The sequence below is a fragment of the Talpa europaea genome, assembly GCF_964194135.1.
Source record: "Talpa europaea genome assembly, chromosome: 16".
Classification (NCBI taxonomy): Eukaryota; Metazoa; Chordata; class Mammalia; order Eulipotyphla; family Talpidae; genus Talpa; species Talpa europaea.
In genome coordinates, this window is record NC_140084.1 from 47,178,282 (window position 1) to 47,195,904 (window position 17,623).

The following is a 17,623-nucleotide window of genomic DNA, read 5'->3' on the forward strand; positions in this document are numbered from 1 at the left end:
CAGCAGTTTTCTAGATTCTGTGCCTGGCCTTGCTTTGTTTTGTTTCCTTCTCAGTGAACTGGAGGTTCCAAGCAACTCCGCCCCCAACATCCTTATGTTACCTCTCCTGACTGGATGTTGGGTTTGGGCTCCCATCTTGGTTTGGGACCCAAGACTGGCCTGCCCCCTAAAAACATTTTCCTTTCTGGTCTTGGTGTGCTGGAAATGAGAGGTCTTATTTAAAAGACCCAAGGGTACAGGCACCTGCTCTGGCAGGTGCCAGGTGCCAGGGCCCTCAGTTCCCTTCTCTCCTCCTAGGACCATGGCCCTAGTCCCAGGCTCTGGACACAGTCGGAGCCCTGGGCGAGGCTGGTTATTATCCCTTCTCAGAACCGGTTAGACCGCCCCCTGAAGGGAGAGAGGGAAAGGAGGGAACTGAGTGAAAGTCCCTCCTGCTTTAGGCTGGGCAGGCTGGACCTGTCTGACCTGATGTGTGTGGAGGGAGCGGCTTCCTCTCTGCCCACAGCTCAAGCTACCAGAATCCTGGGTCCCTGGAGCCTGGACACCAGGGTTCTGGGGGAGGAGGGGTGAAAAGGCTAGGATTTCTGGGCCAGATGCTCAAGTGTCCCAAGAGGGAGGGGGCTGGAGCCTCAGATTCCAGGGTCTGGGGGAGGTGACTCCTGTGACCCCAGGGAGGAGGGAGCTGGGTCATGGACTCCAGGGTGGAAAAGAGGGAGATGGTTAACACAGCCCCCTGCCTTGCTTTTTTTTTTTTTTTCTCCCTCCCCAGTGAAGTGGGTCTTTAGATTCTTTTGGAGCTGGAATCCAGATATCTGGGAAATTGAAGGAGGCAAGAATTGGGCTGGATAGGAGGTGAGGACCCTCCCTGTGCCACCATAGTTAATCTGGACTAGTGACCTCATTCTGTGACACCGGTCCTGTGGCTTCCTGGTGGAGTCCTGGGTCTCAGTTTTCTCACTCAGAGGCTGATTTTTTTCACACTCACTAGGTGAACACATGTGTTCCCCAGCTTCAGTGCCTCTGAGGAGACCAGGCCTAGATTTACTGCCAATGCCCGTTGGTGCCTGCCCTCGGTTTCCCCCAATGCTCTCGCGCAAGGAGCAAGCCTGGTTTCCTAAGCAATGGGTGTCAGTATCTCCTGACTAGACGGGCCTCAGTTTCTTTTGTGCAATGCCTGCGTGGCCCTGCCTCGGTTTCCCTAGGTAGCATCCGAGCGGCCGTGCCTCAGTTTCTCCGCCTGTGCCCTGACGAGGCCGGTCTCTGTTCCCTGCCCCCTCCCCGCACCGCAGGCCAGCACCGCCGCCATGATGTGTGAGGTGATGCCCACCATCAGCGAGGATGGCCGGCGGGGCTCGGCGCTGGGCCCGGACGAGGCGGGCGGCGAGCTGGAGCGCCTCATGGTCACGATGCTCACGGAGCGGGAGCGCCTGCTGGAGACGCTGCGCGAGGCGCAGGACGGGCTGGCTACGGCGCAGCTGCGGCTGCGCGAACTGGGCCACGAAAAGGACTCGCTGCAGCGCCAGCTCAGCATCGCGCTGCCCCAGGTCTGGGCGGGGCCGGGGCGGGGCCACCTGGAGGCGGGGCCTCGGCCTGAGACGGCGGCGAGGGCGGCCCGGAAGGGGCGGGGCTTAGCGCCCGGGGGGCGGAGCCCGAGGGAGGGCGACCTGCCGGTGATAGGCGGGACCAGAGCGGCTAGGTGGGGGCGGGGCTTATCGAAGAGGGGCGGGGCCTTTAATTTTCCAGCCCCGCTGAATGAGGGACATGCGGGAAGGATTTGATCTGATTGTCCCGGTCCTGCCCACATCTGGACAGGAGTTTGCAGCGCTGACGAAGGAGCTGAACTTATGTCGGGAGCAGCTGCTGGAGCGGGAGGAAGAGATCGCAGAGCTGAAGGCGGAGCGCAACAACACCAGGGTGAGGGGCGTGGGGGGCGGGACCTCGGGGTGTTGGGGTCTGATCAGTCTTTTCCCCCCTTACACTCGCCTTCCTGTCTTCTCCTTCCTGACCCCAATTTCTGTTATCCCCATCTCTGTTATCCCTCTCTTTTTTCTTGCCCTGCCGCTGCCTCCTTCCCCTTTTGCTTGGCTCCACCTCTTCTTCCATTTGCCCACCGCACCTGTCTAAACTACTCTCTTCCTCGACCCTGCTTAATTTTCCTGATTTGGCTGCCTATCCCTGTAGCTTCTCCTGGAACACCTGGAGTGCCTGGTATCCAGGCACGAGCGGTCACTGCGCATGACCGTGGTGAAGCGCCAGGCCCAGTCCCCGGGCGGGGTCTCCTCCGAGGTGGAGGTGCTCAAGGCTCTCAAGTCCCTCTTCGAGCACCACAAGGCCCTGGATGAGAAGGTATGAGAATCGAAACATCCTGAATGCAGAATGGAAATCCGTGGATGGCCGGGGTTGTCGTGGTTGCCAGAGATTCTGGCTCTGATTGGTTGGAGATGTCCTAAGTGGGGACAATGTCGATTGTGATGGATTGGGACTGGCTATGAGGACTGGATTCCGACTAATCGATGATTGAAAGTTGAACTTGGGGGTGGGGTGTGTTTGGACTACCAGTGGGTGGGGCTGCGCACCCAATATAGTTAGAGGAATCCTAATGTTGCCCTGTCAGGCTTCTCCCAGGGGTGCTGTGTTCTGCCAAGTGGTCAGCTGTCTTAGATTGGGTCTGATCTTCATCAAACTCCGATCTGTCCCCATCACCAGGTCCGGGAGCGGCTGCGGATGGCTTTGGAACGGGTGGCTGTACTAGAGGAAGAGTTGGAGCTGAGCAATCAGGAGGTGGGGGCATGGCCAAGAAGGGCGGAGCGACCAAGGAGCCACCAATGGGGACTCCATAGTCGGTTGGGGGTGGGATTAGGGCAGAGAACCAATGGGACTGGGCCGTGGAGGAACTCGTTGAGCAGGGCCAAGGGGAGAACTGCCCAGTGAGTGTGCGATCCAGGTGTGAACCCCGCGCTGGGGCTAAGGGAAAGAACTGACTAGGAAATGGTTAGATGGGGAAAGTCAGTGCAAAAGAGGACACCTCACATTGGGTGGGAGTGAGCCCATCAGGGCCGGTGACAGTGGAAAGCACAGCAGGGGTTCTAGGAGCGCTTCCTGATCTCCCTCTCCCGTTGCCAGACTCTGAACCTTCGAGAGCAGCTGTCTCGGCGCCGGTCGGGGCTGGAGGAGCCTGGCAAGGATGGGGAGGGGCAGGTGAGAGGTCCTTCCCTCCTCTTGCTCTACAGTGCTCCCCATCCCTGATTTTGTGATGGCCCTTTTAACGCTTGGTCTGATCCTCACTGACCCTAAGACATCTGAACCCCTATGACACTTTAACCTCTGCTTCAGTTCACCTAGGTAACTTCGGTGACCTCCATGACCCTTACTGATTTTTTATTTTCCCCCCTCTCTCCCCCATCAACTTTCTCTTTGTTCTCTTCATATTTCTGTGTTCCCCACTCTGGGTTCTGTCCCTTTCCTGCCCACTGTCTCCTCTCCAGACCCTTGCCAATGGCCTGGGTCCTGGTGGAGATTCGAACCGGCGCACAGCGGAGCTGGAGGAGGCACTGGAGCGGCAGCGTGCGGAGGTGTGCCAGTTGCGGGAGCGCCTGGCGGTGTTGTGCCGCCAAATGAGCCAGCTGGAGGAGGAGCTGGGCACCGCCCATCGCGAGCTGGGTAAGGCCGAGGAAGCTAACGCCAAGCTCCAGCGCGACCTCAAGGAGGTGAGGCCGCAGCCCCTGGCGGGCTGCCCTCTGTCCCCCCCACAACCCTACCCATTCCCCCTTCCCAGAGCCACAGAGCTCACAAATGGTGACACCTGCATTCAGTACACAAGCTGTGTGTACTCTACTCCTCTCTGAACCTCGTCAGAGGGCTGGCACATGGCACACACATGGTAGGCACTCAGTAACGGGCCCTAGTTATTATGTACTCATTGGGAAATTCTCCCTGCCTCTAAATTGAATTCCATTGTCTGCATTTCACCCCATCCTGGCTTAGGCTTCTGCATCCTAACTCTCATGCCCCACGGATTGCTGGGAAATGTAGGGCCTGTATTCTTGAAGCCAGTGGATGAGCAAAAGAGTGAACACTTTTTTTTTCATGATCTACCAGGGCCTTCACCTCAGATTTTAAGCCTGGATAGCCCTGGAGACTGCTGGGAAGTATGGTGCCGCCACCCGGGCTCCCAGCTGGGAGTCCCCCTCTGGGGTTCTAAGCCTCTGTTATCCTGAGGCTGTTGGGAGATGTGGCCTCCCAGATGGAAGGAACATAGTGTTCCACCGGCCCCTAGAGCACACAGCTCTGTGACTCCAAGTCTGGACTGTGTCAGAGTTGCTGAGAAATCTAAGGCCTGAGTTTTCATGGCAAGTGGGGCAAGAAGAGTGGAGACTCCTTAGCCTTGGGTCATCCCTCCCAGGAGGGTCTAAGCCAGCACTGCCCTAGAAGCGCTAGGAATAACAAGGGACTTCATTTCCCAGGATACACTGAGGTGCCTGTTCTTAGACTGTAAGTCCAGGTGGCCCCTGGGCCTTCTGGGAGCTGTAGTCCACGTGGCCCTTTGCCCTCTCCGCAGGCGCTGGCACAGCGGGAGGACATGGAGGAACGAATCACAACCCTGGAGAAGCGCTATCTAAGTGCCCAGCGAGAGGCAACGTCTCTGCACGACGCCAACGACAAGCTGGAGAACGAATTGGCCAGCAAGGACTCACTGTACCGGCAGGTGGGGGCGCGGCGTGGCCAGGCAAGGGGCCCAGGACTGGGCCTGCATGACCCAGTCTCGCCCTTCCCTCTGTCGTTCCCAAGAGTGAAGAAAAGAGCCGGCAGCTGGCCGAGTGGCTGGACGACGCCAAACAGAAGCTGCAGCAAACGCTGCAGAAGGCAGAGACCTTGCCTGAGATAGAGGCGCAGCTGGCCCAGCGTGTGGCAGCTCTCAACAAGGTGAGAGGACGCCTGGGGCCAGGCCCTGAGTGGGGGGTGGGGTGCGGCTAGGGTTTGGAGGGGTAAGGAGACCTGCAGCAGGGATTCTGGGGGCATAGGGTGGGGGTTAGAGTGGGATGGGGCCAGGAGGTTACTGGGGTGGAAAGGATGCCCTAGAACTTGAAAGATCAGGACAGATCCTGAGGAAGGGAGATGGGGAGAGGGCCTGTGGGCTTTATAGACGGAGGCAGGCCCTGAGTCACTAGTGCGGGGTCTGGAGTCCTGCAGGGGAGCGGCCTGAAGCACTGGCATTGGGGCCTGGCGTCAGCCTTGGAGGATGTGGAGCCTGGATTTCACTGGGGCCTGGGGAGGCAAAGTCAGGTGCCATGGGTTCCTTCCACCAGGCAGAGGAACGACATGGGAATTTTGAAGAGCGGCTCAGGCAGCTGGAGGCCCAGTTGGAGGAGAAGAACCAGGAGCTGCAGCGGGTGAGAGGAGAGGCCTGCGCGGGCTGGCCTTGGCCGTGGGTGGAGCTCAGTGCGGCGGGAGCTCTGGGCCAGGCGGGTTCGAGCATGGTTCTGCTCTCCCTGGCGCAGGCCCGGCAGCGGGAGAAGATGAACGATGACCACAACAAGCGGCTGTCCGAGACGGTGGACAAGCTGCTGAGCGAGTCCAACGAACGGTTACAGCTTCACCTCAAGGAGCGCATGGGGGCGCTGGAGGAGAAGGTGCACCCCAGCCCGGGACTCCACCTACCCTCTTCCTGGACTACCTCTTCCTGGAATTCGGGTTCCCAGGCCATTCCCCCCAGAGTCATTATCTGAGACCCCCCCCAAAAAAAACCTGGGTATGCCATTTTGACAGGCTGCTCTATTGCTGCAGCTGGATTCTGGACCCCCCCCCCCCATGTTTTGAGTTCTTGACTTTTTCTTAAGCCTCTTGTCCTGTGTATGTGTACCCTCCAATTCTGAAACCTTGGACACAGAAAGTCAAATTCTGGGGTCCTCTGGGACCCCCCTCCTCAAGTCCATCTTTGACGCACCATCCCCACTCCCTCCAGAGCAACATTCATGCCTAACTCGTTCCCCTGGGGTCCCCCTGAGGACTGTCTCTGGGCAATGAAGGCTGCTTATTGCCCTGCCCCTTGGGTATGTGCTTTGAGGCTCCTTCCACCTCACTAACCCCCTGGCCCCCACAGAACTCCCTGAGTGAGGAGATTGCCAACATGAAGAAGCTCCAGGATGAGCTGCTACTCAACAAAGTAAGGAGGAGCCTGATCGCTAGCATGGCGGCAGGATGGAACCAGCCAGGCTGGGAGGGATGTTCCTCAGTGGGGACAAATTTTGACCTGACATCTCCAATCCGCTCCCCACAGGAGCAGCTCTTGGCGGAGATGGAAAGGATGCAGATGGAGATCGATCAGCTGCGGGGGAGGCCGCCCTCCTCGTACTCCAGGTGACAGTAGACCTCCTGTCCCACCTCTGTCCACATAGGCCCCTGGCCACACTTTTGATCCCTAGGCTCCCCTCTTCCCCCACTCCCTGCCCTCAGCAGACTTCCACTGACTCCTATTATTTTTTTTTAAAGATTTATTTTATTTGTGCATACAAGAGCTGGGGTACAGGCCAGAGATGTGGGGAGTGAGAGGATTCACCAGAGATAGAGTGGGGAGCTCAACAGGCAGATCTACTGAAATCCACTGCTGAGGGGAGCAGCGGGGAGACAGGAGAGGTCTGCTGTGCCATGTAGGTCAGCTCCCTGGCAGGGGATCAATCTCATGATGCAGTGGCTGCGGACAGCTTCATAGTGCTGAGAATTAACCCCTTGTGCCACCAGGGCGGCCCGACTCCTATTATTTTTGATTGCTGACTTCATCATCCCAACCCCAGACTTTTTTTTCCTTGACCTGTGACTCCAGATCTCTCTCCCAGTTTAATGACCGTAGGCCTTACCCTGTGACCCATGACCTCTGTTCCCTTTCCCTGACCCTCTGGTCTCTGACTCCCCTCTCCACACATCCAGGTCTCTCCCTGGCAGTGCCCTGGAGCTCCGTTACTCCCAGGCACCCACATTACCTTCTGGTGCCCACCTGGACCCCTATGGGGCTGGCAGTGGCCGAACAAGCAAGAGGGGCCGCTGGTCAGGGGTCAAGGACGAGTCCTCCAAGGTCAGTTGCCACTTCTGGGCCATGAAATGAGCAGGGCTGGGGTTGGGGGCAGAGTGGGCAACAAAGCCAAATACTCAGGGCTCTGGAAGGGGGCTGGTGGGGAGAAGCAGGGTCTCTGAACCCACGCTGTCTTCTCTCCTCCGCAACTCCATCTTCCTCGCCTCGATGTCTCTTCATGCGGCTGTCCTGCTGCCTGGTGAGAACCTTCAAGGAATGATGGGGCGGGGGGTGGGGGGGGACAGTGGATGTGGGGTAGACTCCTAGCCTGGGTGGGGCCCAGTGAAGGAAGGGAGTGGCCTGGGACAAGGGAAACTGGAATCTGGTGGGGGGCCTTGGGTGTGGTTGTGGTTTGGAGATGGTGGGGGAGGGAGGACCAGGGAAAGGGACCTGTCCAGAGAGAAAGCTGGGCAGGGGGCGATGTGGGGGCTCAGTCACATGGGGAGGCCAGTCCACATCAGGGGGCACAACAGGATGAGGAGAGGTAAGGGAGGGACCTAGTGCCTACCTCGACCCTCACCTTTGCCCCTCTGGCCCACACAGAGACAGGAGTGGGAGCGGTCTGCCCCTGCGGGGTCCATCCCACCCCCATTCCCTGGAGAGCTGGATGGCTCCGACGAGGAGGAGGCCGAGGGCATGTTTGGGGCTGAGTTGCTCTCCCCCAGCGGGCAGGCCGATGTGCAGACGCTGGCCATCATGCTTCAGGAGCAGCTGGAGGCCATCAACAAGGAGATCAAGTGAGCACTGGCTGGGCCCACTGCACCCCAGGGCCCCTCTGGCTCCGGAAACCTATCTGCAGCCTGGGCCCATTTCCTTTTCCACCGTCCTCAAGGTGTTCTCCCAGCCTAAGGCTCCCCCAGTTCCACAGGGAGCTCCCAGAAGCCTCCTCTGTGAGACACAGCCTTGTCTGTACCCCTCAGCCAGGCCGCATCCCCAGACTCAGCCCAGTACATCAAGGATCGTCCAGCACACGATGGATTCCGCGTGTCACATAACCCCACCAGAGCCTTCCAGGACCCCAAGAATCTCAACACAATACAAGGCCCCCAGCCCCAAATGCCAAGAATCTTGCCCAACACATCATGAACCTCAACTCTAGATACCAAGAATTTCTACCTCATATAACAAGAAGCCTCAGTTTATTAAGACTCGCCCGTGGACTGGTCTGCCTCGGTTCTGCAGCCAAGGCCCCATTTAGCAATTCTCTAAGGACACTCCCTCGCGCCCCGGTGACCCTCCACTCAAACTCCATCTGACTTGAGGCATTGACTCACATACCCAGTGACTCCATGACCTTCCCAGACCCCAAGCAGCCCCTGATCTCACCCTGCAATTACTCCTACCTTGCTCTTGCTCTCCTCCTTGGAAATTGGCTTCCTGTCCATAGTAATCCCTTTACGAGTTTCCAGAACCAGTTTCTCATCAGGGTTGACCTGATGCAGACCCTGCTTCTCCTGTTCCCCTTAACGCCCCCCTCCCCGCCCCCCAACACACACTTCCTGAGTTATCCTGATCCCTGATTCCCCCTGATCCCATCAGGCATCATACGCCCACCATGACCCTCTGGAGTCATCGCGCTTCCCCAGAACCCTCTAGGCCTCGCCGAGCCTTCCCAGCCCAGACTGTCTCCCCTGTAACCGCCTCACTTTTCTCACCAGTTGCCCCATTTTTCCTTCTCAGGCTAATCCAAGAGGAGAAGGAGACCACAGAACAAAGGGCAGAGGAGCTGGAGAGCCGGGTGTCTGGCTCTGGCCTGGACTCGCTGGGCCGCTACCGCAGCAGCTGCTCCCTGCCGCCCTCCCTCACCACCTCGACCCTTGCCAGCCCCTCCCCTCCCAGCTCTGGCCACTCAACACCCCGCCTGGCACCCCCGAGCCCTGCCCGTGAGGGCACCGACAAAGCTGTGAGTGTTCTGAGTCTCCTCAGCGTGGTGGGTGGGCCGGGAGGTCAGAAACAGGGCTTCCTGACAAACAGCAACAAGAACCCCTCAACCAGTGGCTTTCAAAAGCAACCCCAGCTTTCCCTAAAAGTCCAGCTCAAAAAAGCACAGGGGAGGGTGAGCCGCTGGGTAACTCAATCCTAATTTGCAACTTAGACAGGTCTGATCTACCTTTACTCATGAAGCTACTGCATAGGATTTAAAATAATGTTTAGTCTGTGACTAAACATATTTGAGAACTGCCGTTAGAGCCTCAGAATGGCCCTGTGAGGGAGATACAACTTAAACCCAGCTTAAACCCAGTTTTCCTGCTTCCAGAACCTGTAACTTGTTAGCTTTTTTTTTTTTTAAGATTTATTTATTTATGCATACAAGAGCTGGGGTGTAGGTCAGAGGTGTGGGGGATCCACCAGAGACAGAGTGGGGAGCAGAACAGGAAGATCCAATGAAATACACTGCTGAGGGGAGCAGGGGGGAGACAGAAGAGGTCTGTTGCACCATATGGGTAGCTCCCTGGCCAGGGATCAAACTCGCGCTGCAGTGGTAGCAGATAGCTTCTTAGTGCTGCGTCCTAACCCCTCACGCCACCAGGGAGGCCCAACTCATTAGCTTTGGTGGAGCCGAGGAGATCCCACTCCTGACACTCACAGCTGAGAACAGGATGAATACGGCTTGTTCTGCTGCAGGGCCCTGAACTCCGTGTCTGTGTTTCCCTCTTCCCTGGACGACCTTCTGAAGTGCTGCCCCAAACCAGCGCCTTCCCAGACACCCCGAGTAGGCACTCCAATGAATGAGGGGTCCCCAACACAAACTCTCTAACTCCATTTGGTGTCTCTGCCTCTCTGTCCCCAGAATCATGTCCCCAAGGAGGAAGCTGGGGTTCCAAGAGGAGAGGGGCCAGCCATCCCGGGGGATACCCCACCTCCCACCCCCCGCTCTGCCCGCCTTGAGAGAATGACCCAGGCCTTGGCACTGCAGGCAGGATCCCTGGAAGACGGGGGACCCTCTCGGGGAAGGTCAGCAGGGGCAGGGGCGGGACAGAGAGAGGCTGTTTGGGAGGGTGAGACGGCAGTGGAGGCGCACTGGGGAGGAGAGGGGGTATCCCAGAGGGGGTCTGCCCTCACTCTGTCCTGCTCCCCCAGTGAGGGCACCCCAGATTCCCTGCACAAAGCCCCCAAAAAGAAGAGTATCAAGTCATCCATAGGCCGTCTCTTTGGCAAGAAGGAGAAGGGGCGAATGGGACCACCAGGCCGGGACAGCTCTTCTTTGGGTGAGTGCCCCCTGCCGGCGGCCATGGGGGTGGCACTGACTCTGCGGGGGGCGGGGGGGGGAGCGGGGGGGGCGAGTTTGTGGCTGGCTGTTCTGTCCCTCCCTCCCTCCTCCCGTCTTCCCTTCTTTTTTCTTTATAGATGCACTTGAGATTCCTGTGTGTATTCATTCATTTGCTAACTACTTAGAATGTGGAAGGACAGTGCTTGGCAGAGATAGAGGGAAAGAGAAGGGACAAGAAAAAGGCCCTTTGGAGCCTACCCCTGCGTGACAGGGTGGCCAGAGGAATTTGTTATTTCATTTGCCTATTTTTGAAATAAAGAGGGAGAAGCACCCTAAGGCAGGGCACCTCCCACTGGGGGGCTGGATGGAGCCTGCTGGGGCTGCCTTGGGAGAGCCAGTAGGTACAATTGCAGGAATGTTGTGAGGTGCTGGATACCACGCTGGTAGCTTGAAATTGGGCGGGGGGGGGGGGGGGGGGTATTATTTCTAACCTGCAGTGAGCAAATGCTACACATCAGGGCAGCGGTGAAACCCACACAGGCTTCCCTTGCCAAGGCCAGCGCAGTGAACACAGCCCTCTTTGGGGGATGTCTCGAATTCAGTGCCTGGAGGGGACATTGGTCCCTGTCTGGCCTTGTCCCACCCTCTCTCTGGCCTCACGTACTCCTCCCTCTGGGCCTCTGCCTTGTTGGCCTCCTTCTCGCCATCCCCACATGAATCATTCTGCCTCCCCCTTGAGACCCTCCAAATTTTGGTCCCTCCCACCTCCAGCGGGAACACCCTCAGACGAGACACTGGCCACGGACCCTCTGGGGCTAGCCAAGCTGACTGGCCCAGGAGACAAGGACCGAAGGAACAAGAGGAAGTGAGTGTGTCCATGTGCTTGGCTGGGGTAGGGCTGGTGGTCAAAAGTGAGAAGAAAATGCTGCGAGGGGGTGTCAGTCCTCCTGAACTTGCTTGCCTGAGCACTGGGGAGCTCCTGGGGTTTTCACTTTCCTTCTTGATAGGGGTGGAGGGCTGGGGAGAAGATGGAGGAGGAAGGGGTAGGGTTTATGAGAATCCACATAACCTTCTGCTATGTCTTCTACCCTCATTAAAAGTACCTTGTTGTGGGGAGACGGGGGAGGCCACCACCCCTCAGAGCCCCTGCCTGCCCTGTCCCCCCAGGCACGAGCTCCTGGAAGAGGCCTGCCGCCAGGGCCTGCCCTTCGCTGCCTGGGATGGTCCCACTGTGGTCTCCTGGCTCGAGGTACTGGGGCCCAGACACCCCGTTCCTGGTCCCCAACCCCTGTGACAGCCCACCACGAGGGCTGGCTTTGTCCTCTGAGCCCCCTCCTCCTAGCCCAGAGGTGGGCGTGGGGGGATGGTCCTCCAGCTGATCTAAGCAGCTTCTTTTTCCTTCTACCTCACCCCGGCCCCTCTGACCACGCCCACGCTGGTCCTGTCACCCCCCCCCCCTACTCTCCCCATGTCTTTGGAATTCTCTTTTTCTGCTCATGTCTGTGTTTTTGTCACTCCCCATATTTCTTCCCATGTCTCTGGGTCTCCCCACCCGTCTCTCCCATGGTCTTTGCTCCTGTCCCGCCCCATCTCTGCCGTTTCGCCTCCAATTTCCTCCCTGTCTCTCTCTTCCCCTTCCTCCGGCCCTCCTGGCCAGCTGTGGGTAGGCATGCCAGCCTGGTACGTGGCCGCCTGTCGGGCTAACGTCAAGAGCGGGGCCATCATGGCCAACTTGTCGGACACGGAGATCCAGCGCGAGATCGGCATCAGCAACCCCCTGCACCGGCTCAAGCTGCGCCTCGCCATCCAGGAGATGGTGTCCCTCACCTCCCCCTCGGCTCCCGCCTCCTCCCGCACGGTGAGCGCCGAGCGGCCAATGCCGGCCCCGGCGGCCCTCAGCCCCGCCTCTCGTCCTCAGAGTGGCCAGTCCCGGGCCTGCTCGCTTCTGCGCAGTTGGAGAGACCCTGGCCCCCATCATCTCTCCCCTGGATAATCACTGGGGAGTGGAGTCCGCCCCCCCCTCCCCTGCTTCACTACCCCCAACCCTGTCTTAGTTCCACCTCTAGTTAGGGGGCCTCTTTTGCTCCTGCCCAGAGAAAAAGCCTAATCCACGAGATTCCCTGTAAAGCCCTCAATGCGGGGGACCCTGCTCACCTTCTTCTCTGGCTTCCTCCTTCCTTGGCACTGGCTACTCCCTTTTGTGGAGCACCCCACCCCTGTTTTCCCTAAGGCCGGCTTCTTCTCTTCGCTGATGTCCCAGCTTAAATGACACTACCTCCAGGAAGCCCTCCCTAACTCAACAGCTAGACTATCCACCGCCACCCCTGCATCACCCCAGTGCATTAACACCTAATTTCCCCCATAGCATTTACTGCCTTTTTATCCTGTGGCTCCATGCAGAAAATGGCGTGTGCCCATGTCTAATTCAGCGCGTGTTAACCCTTTGTAATGCCTGCTGTTTACCTGTGTGTACAACACTTGAATGTAATTTGTAGACACCACAACAGGTTAGCTGGAAAAATTACTTCAGCAGGCATTTTCTAAAAATGACATTCTCCTTATTTATTCACATTATGTAGCAGCCACCCCCTTGACATAACTAAGAATATTAATATTGTTAATTTCATGTAGTATTCAGTCTATATTCAACTCTCCCAGTCACTACATCTGTGCCTAAACACCCTGCAGGAGCCGCATAAATGCCTCAGTCAGTGTATGAGTTCTTGACTCTTGGGGTTGCTAGGAGCAGGTACTCAAGAAATGTAAATAAATCCCCCTTCCCTTACTGCCATATCGGCCATCTCCTTAAGAACCCTCATTCTGTTGGATAGGTGACATTTGCACAGACCCACACAGCAAAATGCCCAGCAGGGCCCCGATTCAAACTTTCCAACCCCAAAACCCAGGATCTTTCACCAGGTACACAGCAGGTCCTTAATAAATGACCCTGTCTTTGCTGTCACTGGGCCAGAGCTGCGACTGGCCGTTCTGGGCCAGAAAGCAGAAGGTACATAAATGCACATCACCCGAGGCCTCCCGGAATCGGGCCCTCCCTATTCCGACTCTCTAGACCCTCCATAACATCCCCTGCCCCTCAGTCCACAGGAAACGTGTGGATGACGCATGAGGAGATGGAATCCCTCACGGCCACGACCAAGCCTGTGAGTGCCCCTTGCCGGCGGCCACGGGGGTGGCACTAACTCTGGGTGGGGGGGAGCGGGGGCGAGTTTGTGGCTGGCTGTCGTCTGTCCGTCCCTCCCGTCCTCCTCCACCTGCCCCTTAACCCACCCCTTCTCTCCCTCTTCCCACTAACGGGTCAGGAGACCAAGGAGATCAGCTGGGAGCAGGTAGGGGGCGCGGGGCGGGGCGTGGGCGCATGAATAGGCTGTGCACGCTGCATGGACGCCCCTCCCCCCAGCCCCGCCCCGCCCCGCCCCGCCCCTCGCCGGAGCATTCCATCACCCCTCGGGGGGCGCTGCGCGGAGCTCGGCTCGGGGCTGTCTCATTGTGGCTTGATGGGGGTGGGTGAAGAAGGCCGGGCTGTTCCATTGTTAGCCTGGGGCACTGGCCGTTCCATTAACGTGGGTGGCGGGGCGCAGGGGGCTGTTCCATTGCTGTAGTAGAGGGAGACTCTGAGCAGCCTCTTATCCCTATGGTTTGAGGAGGGGAGTAGGAAGGAGAAACACTTGGGGAGGTGGAGCTACGCTTTATTTTCAAGAAGGGGGAGACATGAACTCACCTGAGGTGGAGGAAATGTTGGGCTGCCAGACACAGGAATAGGCTGGTATTTGGGGGACAGTGCAGGAGTGATGAATGGGTCCATTAGCCTTTGTTGGGGGGAGGGTATATTTGAAGGATCCATTGTCCCGAGTTAGGACGAGCTAGATTAGTGCTTCTTAAACTTTAATGGCCAGGTCAGATCACTTGAGGATCTTGTGAGAATCAGGTTCTGATTCAGTAGCCTAGGGTGGGGTCTGAGATTGTGCAGTTCCAGCAAATTCACAGACGATGGTGGTGCTGTGGCCCAAGGACCACGCTCTGAACACACAGGAGTTTACTGTGTCATGAAGGAGCAGAGACCATGTCGACAGGGCCGTGCTCTTGAGCAGAGATGGCCATTGTCCTTCTGTGGGGTGGAAAGAGAACAACTTTGGATTGGGGGATGGATTGTACCTCTTTCACACACACACGGGAAGTGGTCAGAGGGCCTGACCCTCTCCTGCCTACCCGTGGCCCCAGATCCTGGCATATGGCGACATGAACCACGAGTGGGTGGGGAACGACTGGCTGCCCAGCCTGGGGCTGCCCCAGTACCGCAGCTACTTCATGGAGTCGCTGGTGGACGCCCGCATGTTAGATCATCTTAACAAGAAGGAGCTCCGGGGCCAGCTCAAGATGGTGGATAGCTTCCACAGGTGGGGGCTGCTTGGCCAGTGGGGATGGTCCAAGGGGAAGCCCCATTCCTAGACAGTCGTTGACCTGTGGGACTGGACACTGTGGCCCGTTAACCTGGATTCTCAGGAAACCCTCACTCCTGTACCCCTCTCACCAATTCAGTGGCCCATAAGACAAATCCTGAGGCAACGGGACTAGCAGATGCCACACTGCTATGGCAGCTAGGCGGGCTAGTAAGAACTGCCTGTTGAAAATGCCCCCAAGTCAAGGAGCAGTTGCTAGAACTCACCCAATGGAGCATCTCCCCAACCTCTTCGGGAAGACCAGTCAGTGGGGAGGGCCCAATAGGAGCAGCCGTCGCTGAGGTCGTGAAGGCTTTTTCTGTGACCTCAATTCCCTTACTGCTCAGGGTGAGTCTGCATTACGGGATCATGTGCCTGAAACGGCTCAACTACGACCGGAAGGACTTGGAGCGGAGGCGGGAAGAGAGTCAGACCCAGATCCGAGGTGAGAAGTGTCTGTGAATTTCACTGGGTGCCAGGTTAGGGGTGAGGGGGGGTCCCACCGGTTTGGGGTTGGGGAGATGCCGGCCTGGGGGCGTGGCCAGGAGAGAGGGGGGGTGTCGGCGGGACGGGCTACCTCGGACAGCTCTGGCGCCGGGATGGGCGCTGCTGAGGGTCGCTTCTCTCCACAGACGTGATGGTGTGGTCCAATGAGCGGGTCATGGGTTGGGTGTCTGGTTTGGGTCTGAAGGAATTCGCCACGAACCTCACGGAGAGCGGGGTGCACGGGGCGCTGCTTGCCCTGGACGAGACCTTCGACTACTCCGACCTGGCCTTGCTCCTGCAGATCCCCACGCAGAATGCGCAGGTGAGCTGCCGCTGGGCCCGAGACAGGCCGGGCGTCCCCACCTGGCAGACTGCTCGCTGCAACCCCGCCCCCACCTCTCCTCCCCAGGCCCGGCAGCTCCTGGAAAAAGAATTCAGCAACCTCATCTCCTTGGGCACAGACCGGCGGCTGGACGAGGTGGGCCCAGAAGCAGCTGGGAGGCGTCTCTGGGGGCGTAGCCGGCGGGGCGGGGCTTGGCCGTCGGGGCGGGGCTTGGCCGTCGGGGCGGGGCTTGGCCGTCGGGGGCGGGGCCGTCGGGGGCGGGGCCAGCCCCAGGTGCGACCGGAAGGCCGCGCTCTGAAGGGAGGGGCGGGCCGTGACCCGGTTCCCTCACGCGGCCCGCGGCCCGCACCCAGGACAGCGCCAAGTCCTTCAGCCGCTCCCCGTCCTGGCGGAAGATGTTCCGGGAGAAGGACCTCCGAGGCGTCACCCCCGACTCGGCCGAGATGTTGCCCCCCAACTTCCGTTCGGCCGCGGCAGGCGCCCTGGGCTCGCCGGGGCTCCCGCTCCGCAAGCTGCAGCCGGAAGGTGGGCGGCGCGCGGCGGACCTTCCGCTCCCTCGTCTCGGGCGGGGCGGGGCGGGGCGGGGCGGGGCGGGGCGGGCGGCCGGCGCCCCAGCGGCCTCCCTCCCCCCCGGGCTCTCCTGTGGCCTCGCCCTTCTCCCCTCCCGGGGACGGACGGGTCGCTCCAGTGAGCCGGCTCCCCGCCTCGGGGCGTGGAAGGGCGGCACCCACGCCCCGCCTCTTGGGTGGGAGGTGAACGCGCCCGCAGGCCCGGCCGCCTGGGAGGAGCCCCGGCGGCGGGGCGGGGAGGGAAGCCGGCGCGGGGCGAGGCGGGCGCCAGCTCGGGCCGCGGCTCGGAGAACCCCCCGAGGCGCCAGGGCGGGCTGGGGCTGGGGTTAGCCCGGGGCTGAGCCGCTGCTCGCCCTCCCTGCAGGCCAGACTTCCGGCAGCTCCCGGGCAGACGGCGTCTCGGTCCGGACCTACTCCTGCTAGTGCCGGCCGCCAGGTGAGCGCTGGAGCGGGCGCGCGGGGGGCGGGCGGCTCGCGCGCTGCTCCGCGCTGCTCCACACGCTGCCTGGCGCCCGCGCAGGTGACCTCACGCGGATGGAAGACCCTTCCAGAGCCGGGGCTGCCCCCTCCTGCCCGGTGTGGGCTCGCCGGGGAGCGCGGGCGGGGAGCGCGCGCGGACCGAACCATCTGTACAGACAGCGGGGAGCGCGCGCCCGCCGCTCGCTCGGACTGGGCCTGGACCAACCACGCGAACCGGACTGAGACGGGGACCGGAGAGGGCAGGCAGAAACCCGCCCCGAGCTCCCGCCTCCCTTTTCTCAACTTTGTAATTTATTGATGAGTTTCCGAAGGGAGAAGGGTGCCCTGTCCTCGCGGGAGGGGGGCGGGGCTTCCCTCCCGGGCCGCATGCGGGGAGAGGCTGCCCCCCTTCCCCCCCACGCGGGGCCTAAGTCTTCCTTCTTCGTCCGTCTGGAGGGGAGGGGGGACTCGCTGCTACAAGCCTCGCCCCCTGTGCCACTGAGCCCCGCCCCGCCGCCCTCCGGTCGCCCGTGCCCGGGGTCAGCTGCCGGCGGGGTCCCCTCTCCCTCCCCAGTGTCTCGTGTCCCCCGGGCCCTTCCGCCCCCCGTGCTGTGGCCGTGTCCGTGCCCCGGGGGTGGGGGGCGCAGAAGTGCGCTCCCCGTTCCCCTCTGGCTCCGGGGTTTGCATGGGAGAATCCTCTTTCCACGATGCTACTGGGCCGTGTGGCGTGGGGAGGGGGAGGACGGTGGGGAGCCCTCGCCCCCGGCTCTTGGTCGGCCTCCCTGCCCCAGACGTCTCTCAGTGATCACGGGTAAAGAGAACTGTTTCAAAAAGCCCCCGTGTTGACTGATTACTTTGTCGGGACTGTAGAGAGCAAATCAGCCACCTCGAAGACCCGGGAACCCTGTTCCCTTAGACCCACGAATCCCTCCCTGCCTACGTTCCCCAGTGCCCCGAGCATCCAGACGCCTGACAGTAAGGTTTTAAGGAGCACGTTTATTCAGAGAAATAAATATGACTCGTGGAAAGGGA

The 17,623-nt window shown here is 59.8% G+C and overlaps 1 protein-coding gene across 1 annotated transcript; it reads left to right on the plus strand.

Moving 5' to 3' along the window:
• Window positions 1-1,304: 1,304 nt before the first annotated feature.
• PPFIA3 (PTPRF interacting protein alpha 3) lies at window positions 1,305-16,705 on the plus strand (the record flags this gene model as incomplete). The annotated part of the gene is made up of 29 exons (XM_084257168.1): window positions 1,305-1,544; window positions 1,813-1,914; window positions 2,182-2,346; window positions 2,707-2,781; window positions 3,124-3,198; window positions 3,486-3,707; window positions 4,559-4,705; window positions 4,789-4,923; window positions 5,307-5,390; window positions 5,499-5,630; window positions 6,101-6,163; window positions 6,278-6,357; window positions 6,925-7,069; window positions 7,616-7,803; window positions 8,747-8,969; window positions 9,858-10,021; window positions 10,148-10,275; window positions 11,049-11,142; window positions 11,445-11,526; window positions 11,935-12,135; window positions 13,376-13,438; window positions 13,598-13,624; window positions 14,517-14,692; window positions 15,082-15,179; window positions 15,367-15,542; window positions 15,630-15,698; window positions 15,917-16,088; window positions 16,497-16,568; window positions 16,653-16,705. 28 exons carry the CDS (start codon window positions 1,305-1,307, stop codon window positions 16,553-16,555), a joined length of 3,585 nt encoding a protein of 1,194 aa, XP_084113294.1. The 3' UTR covers window positions 16,556-16,568; window positions 16,653-16,705.
• Between the last annotated feature and the right edge of the window lie 918 nt (window positions 16,706-17,623).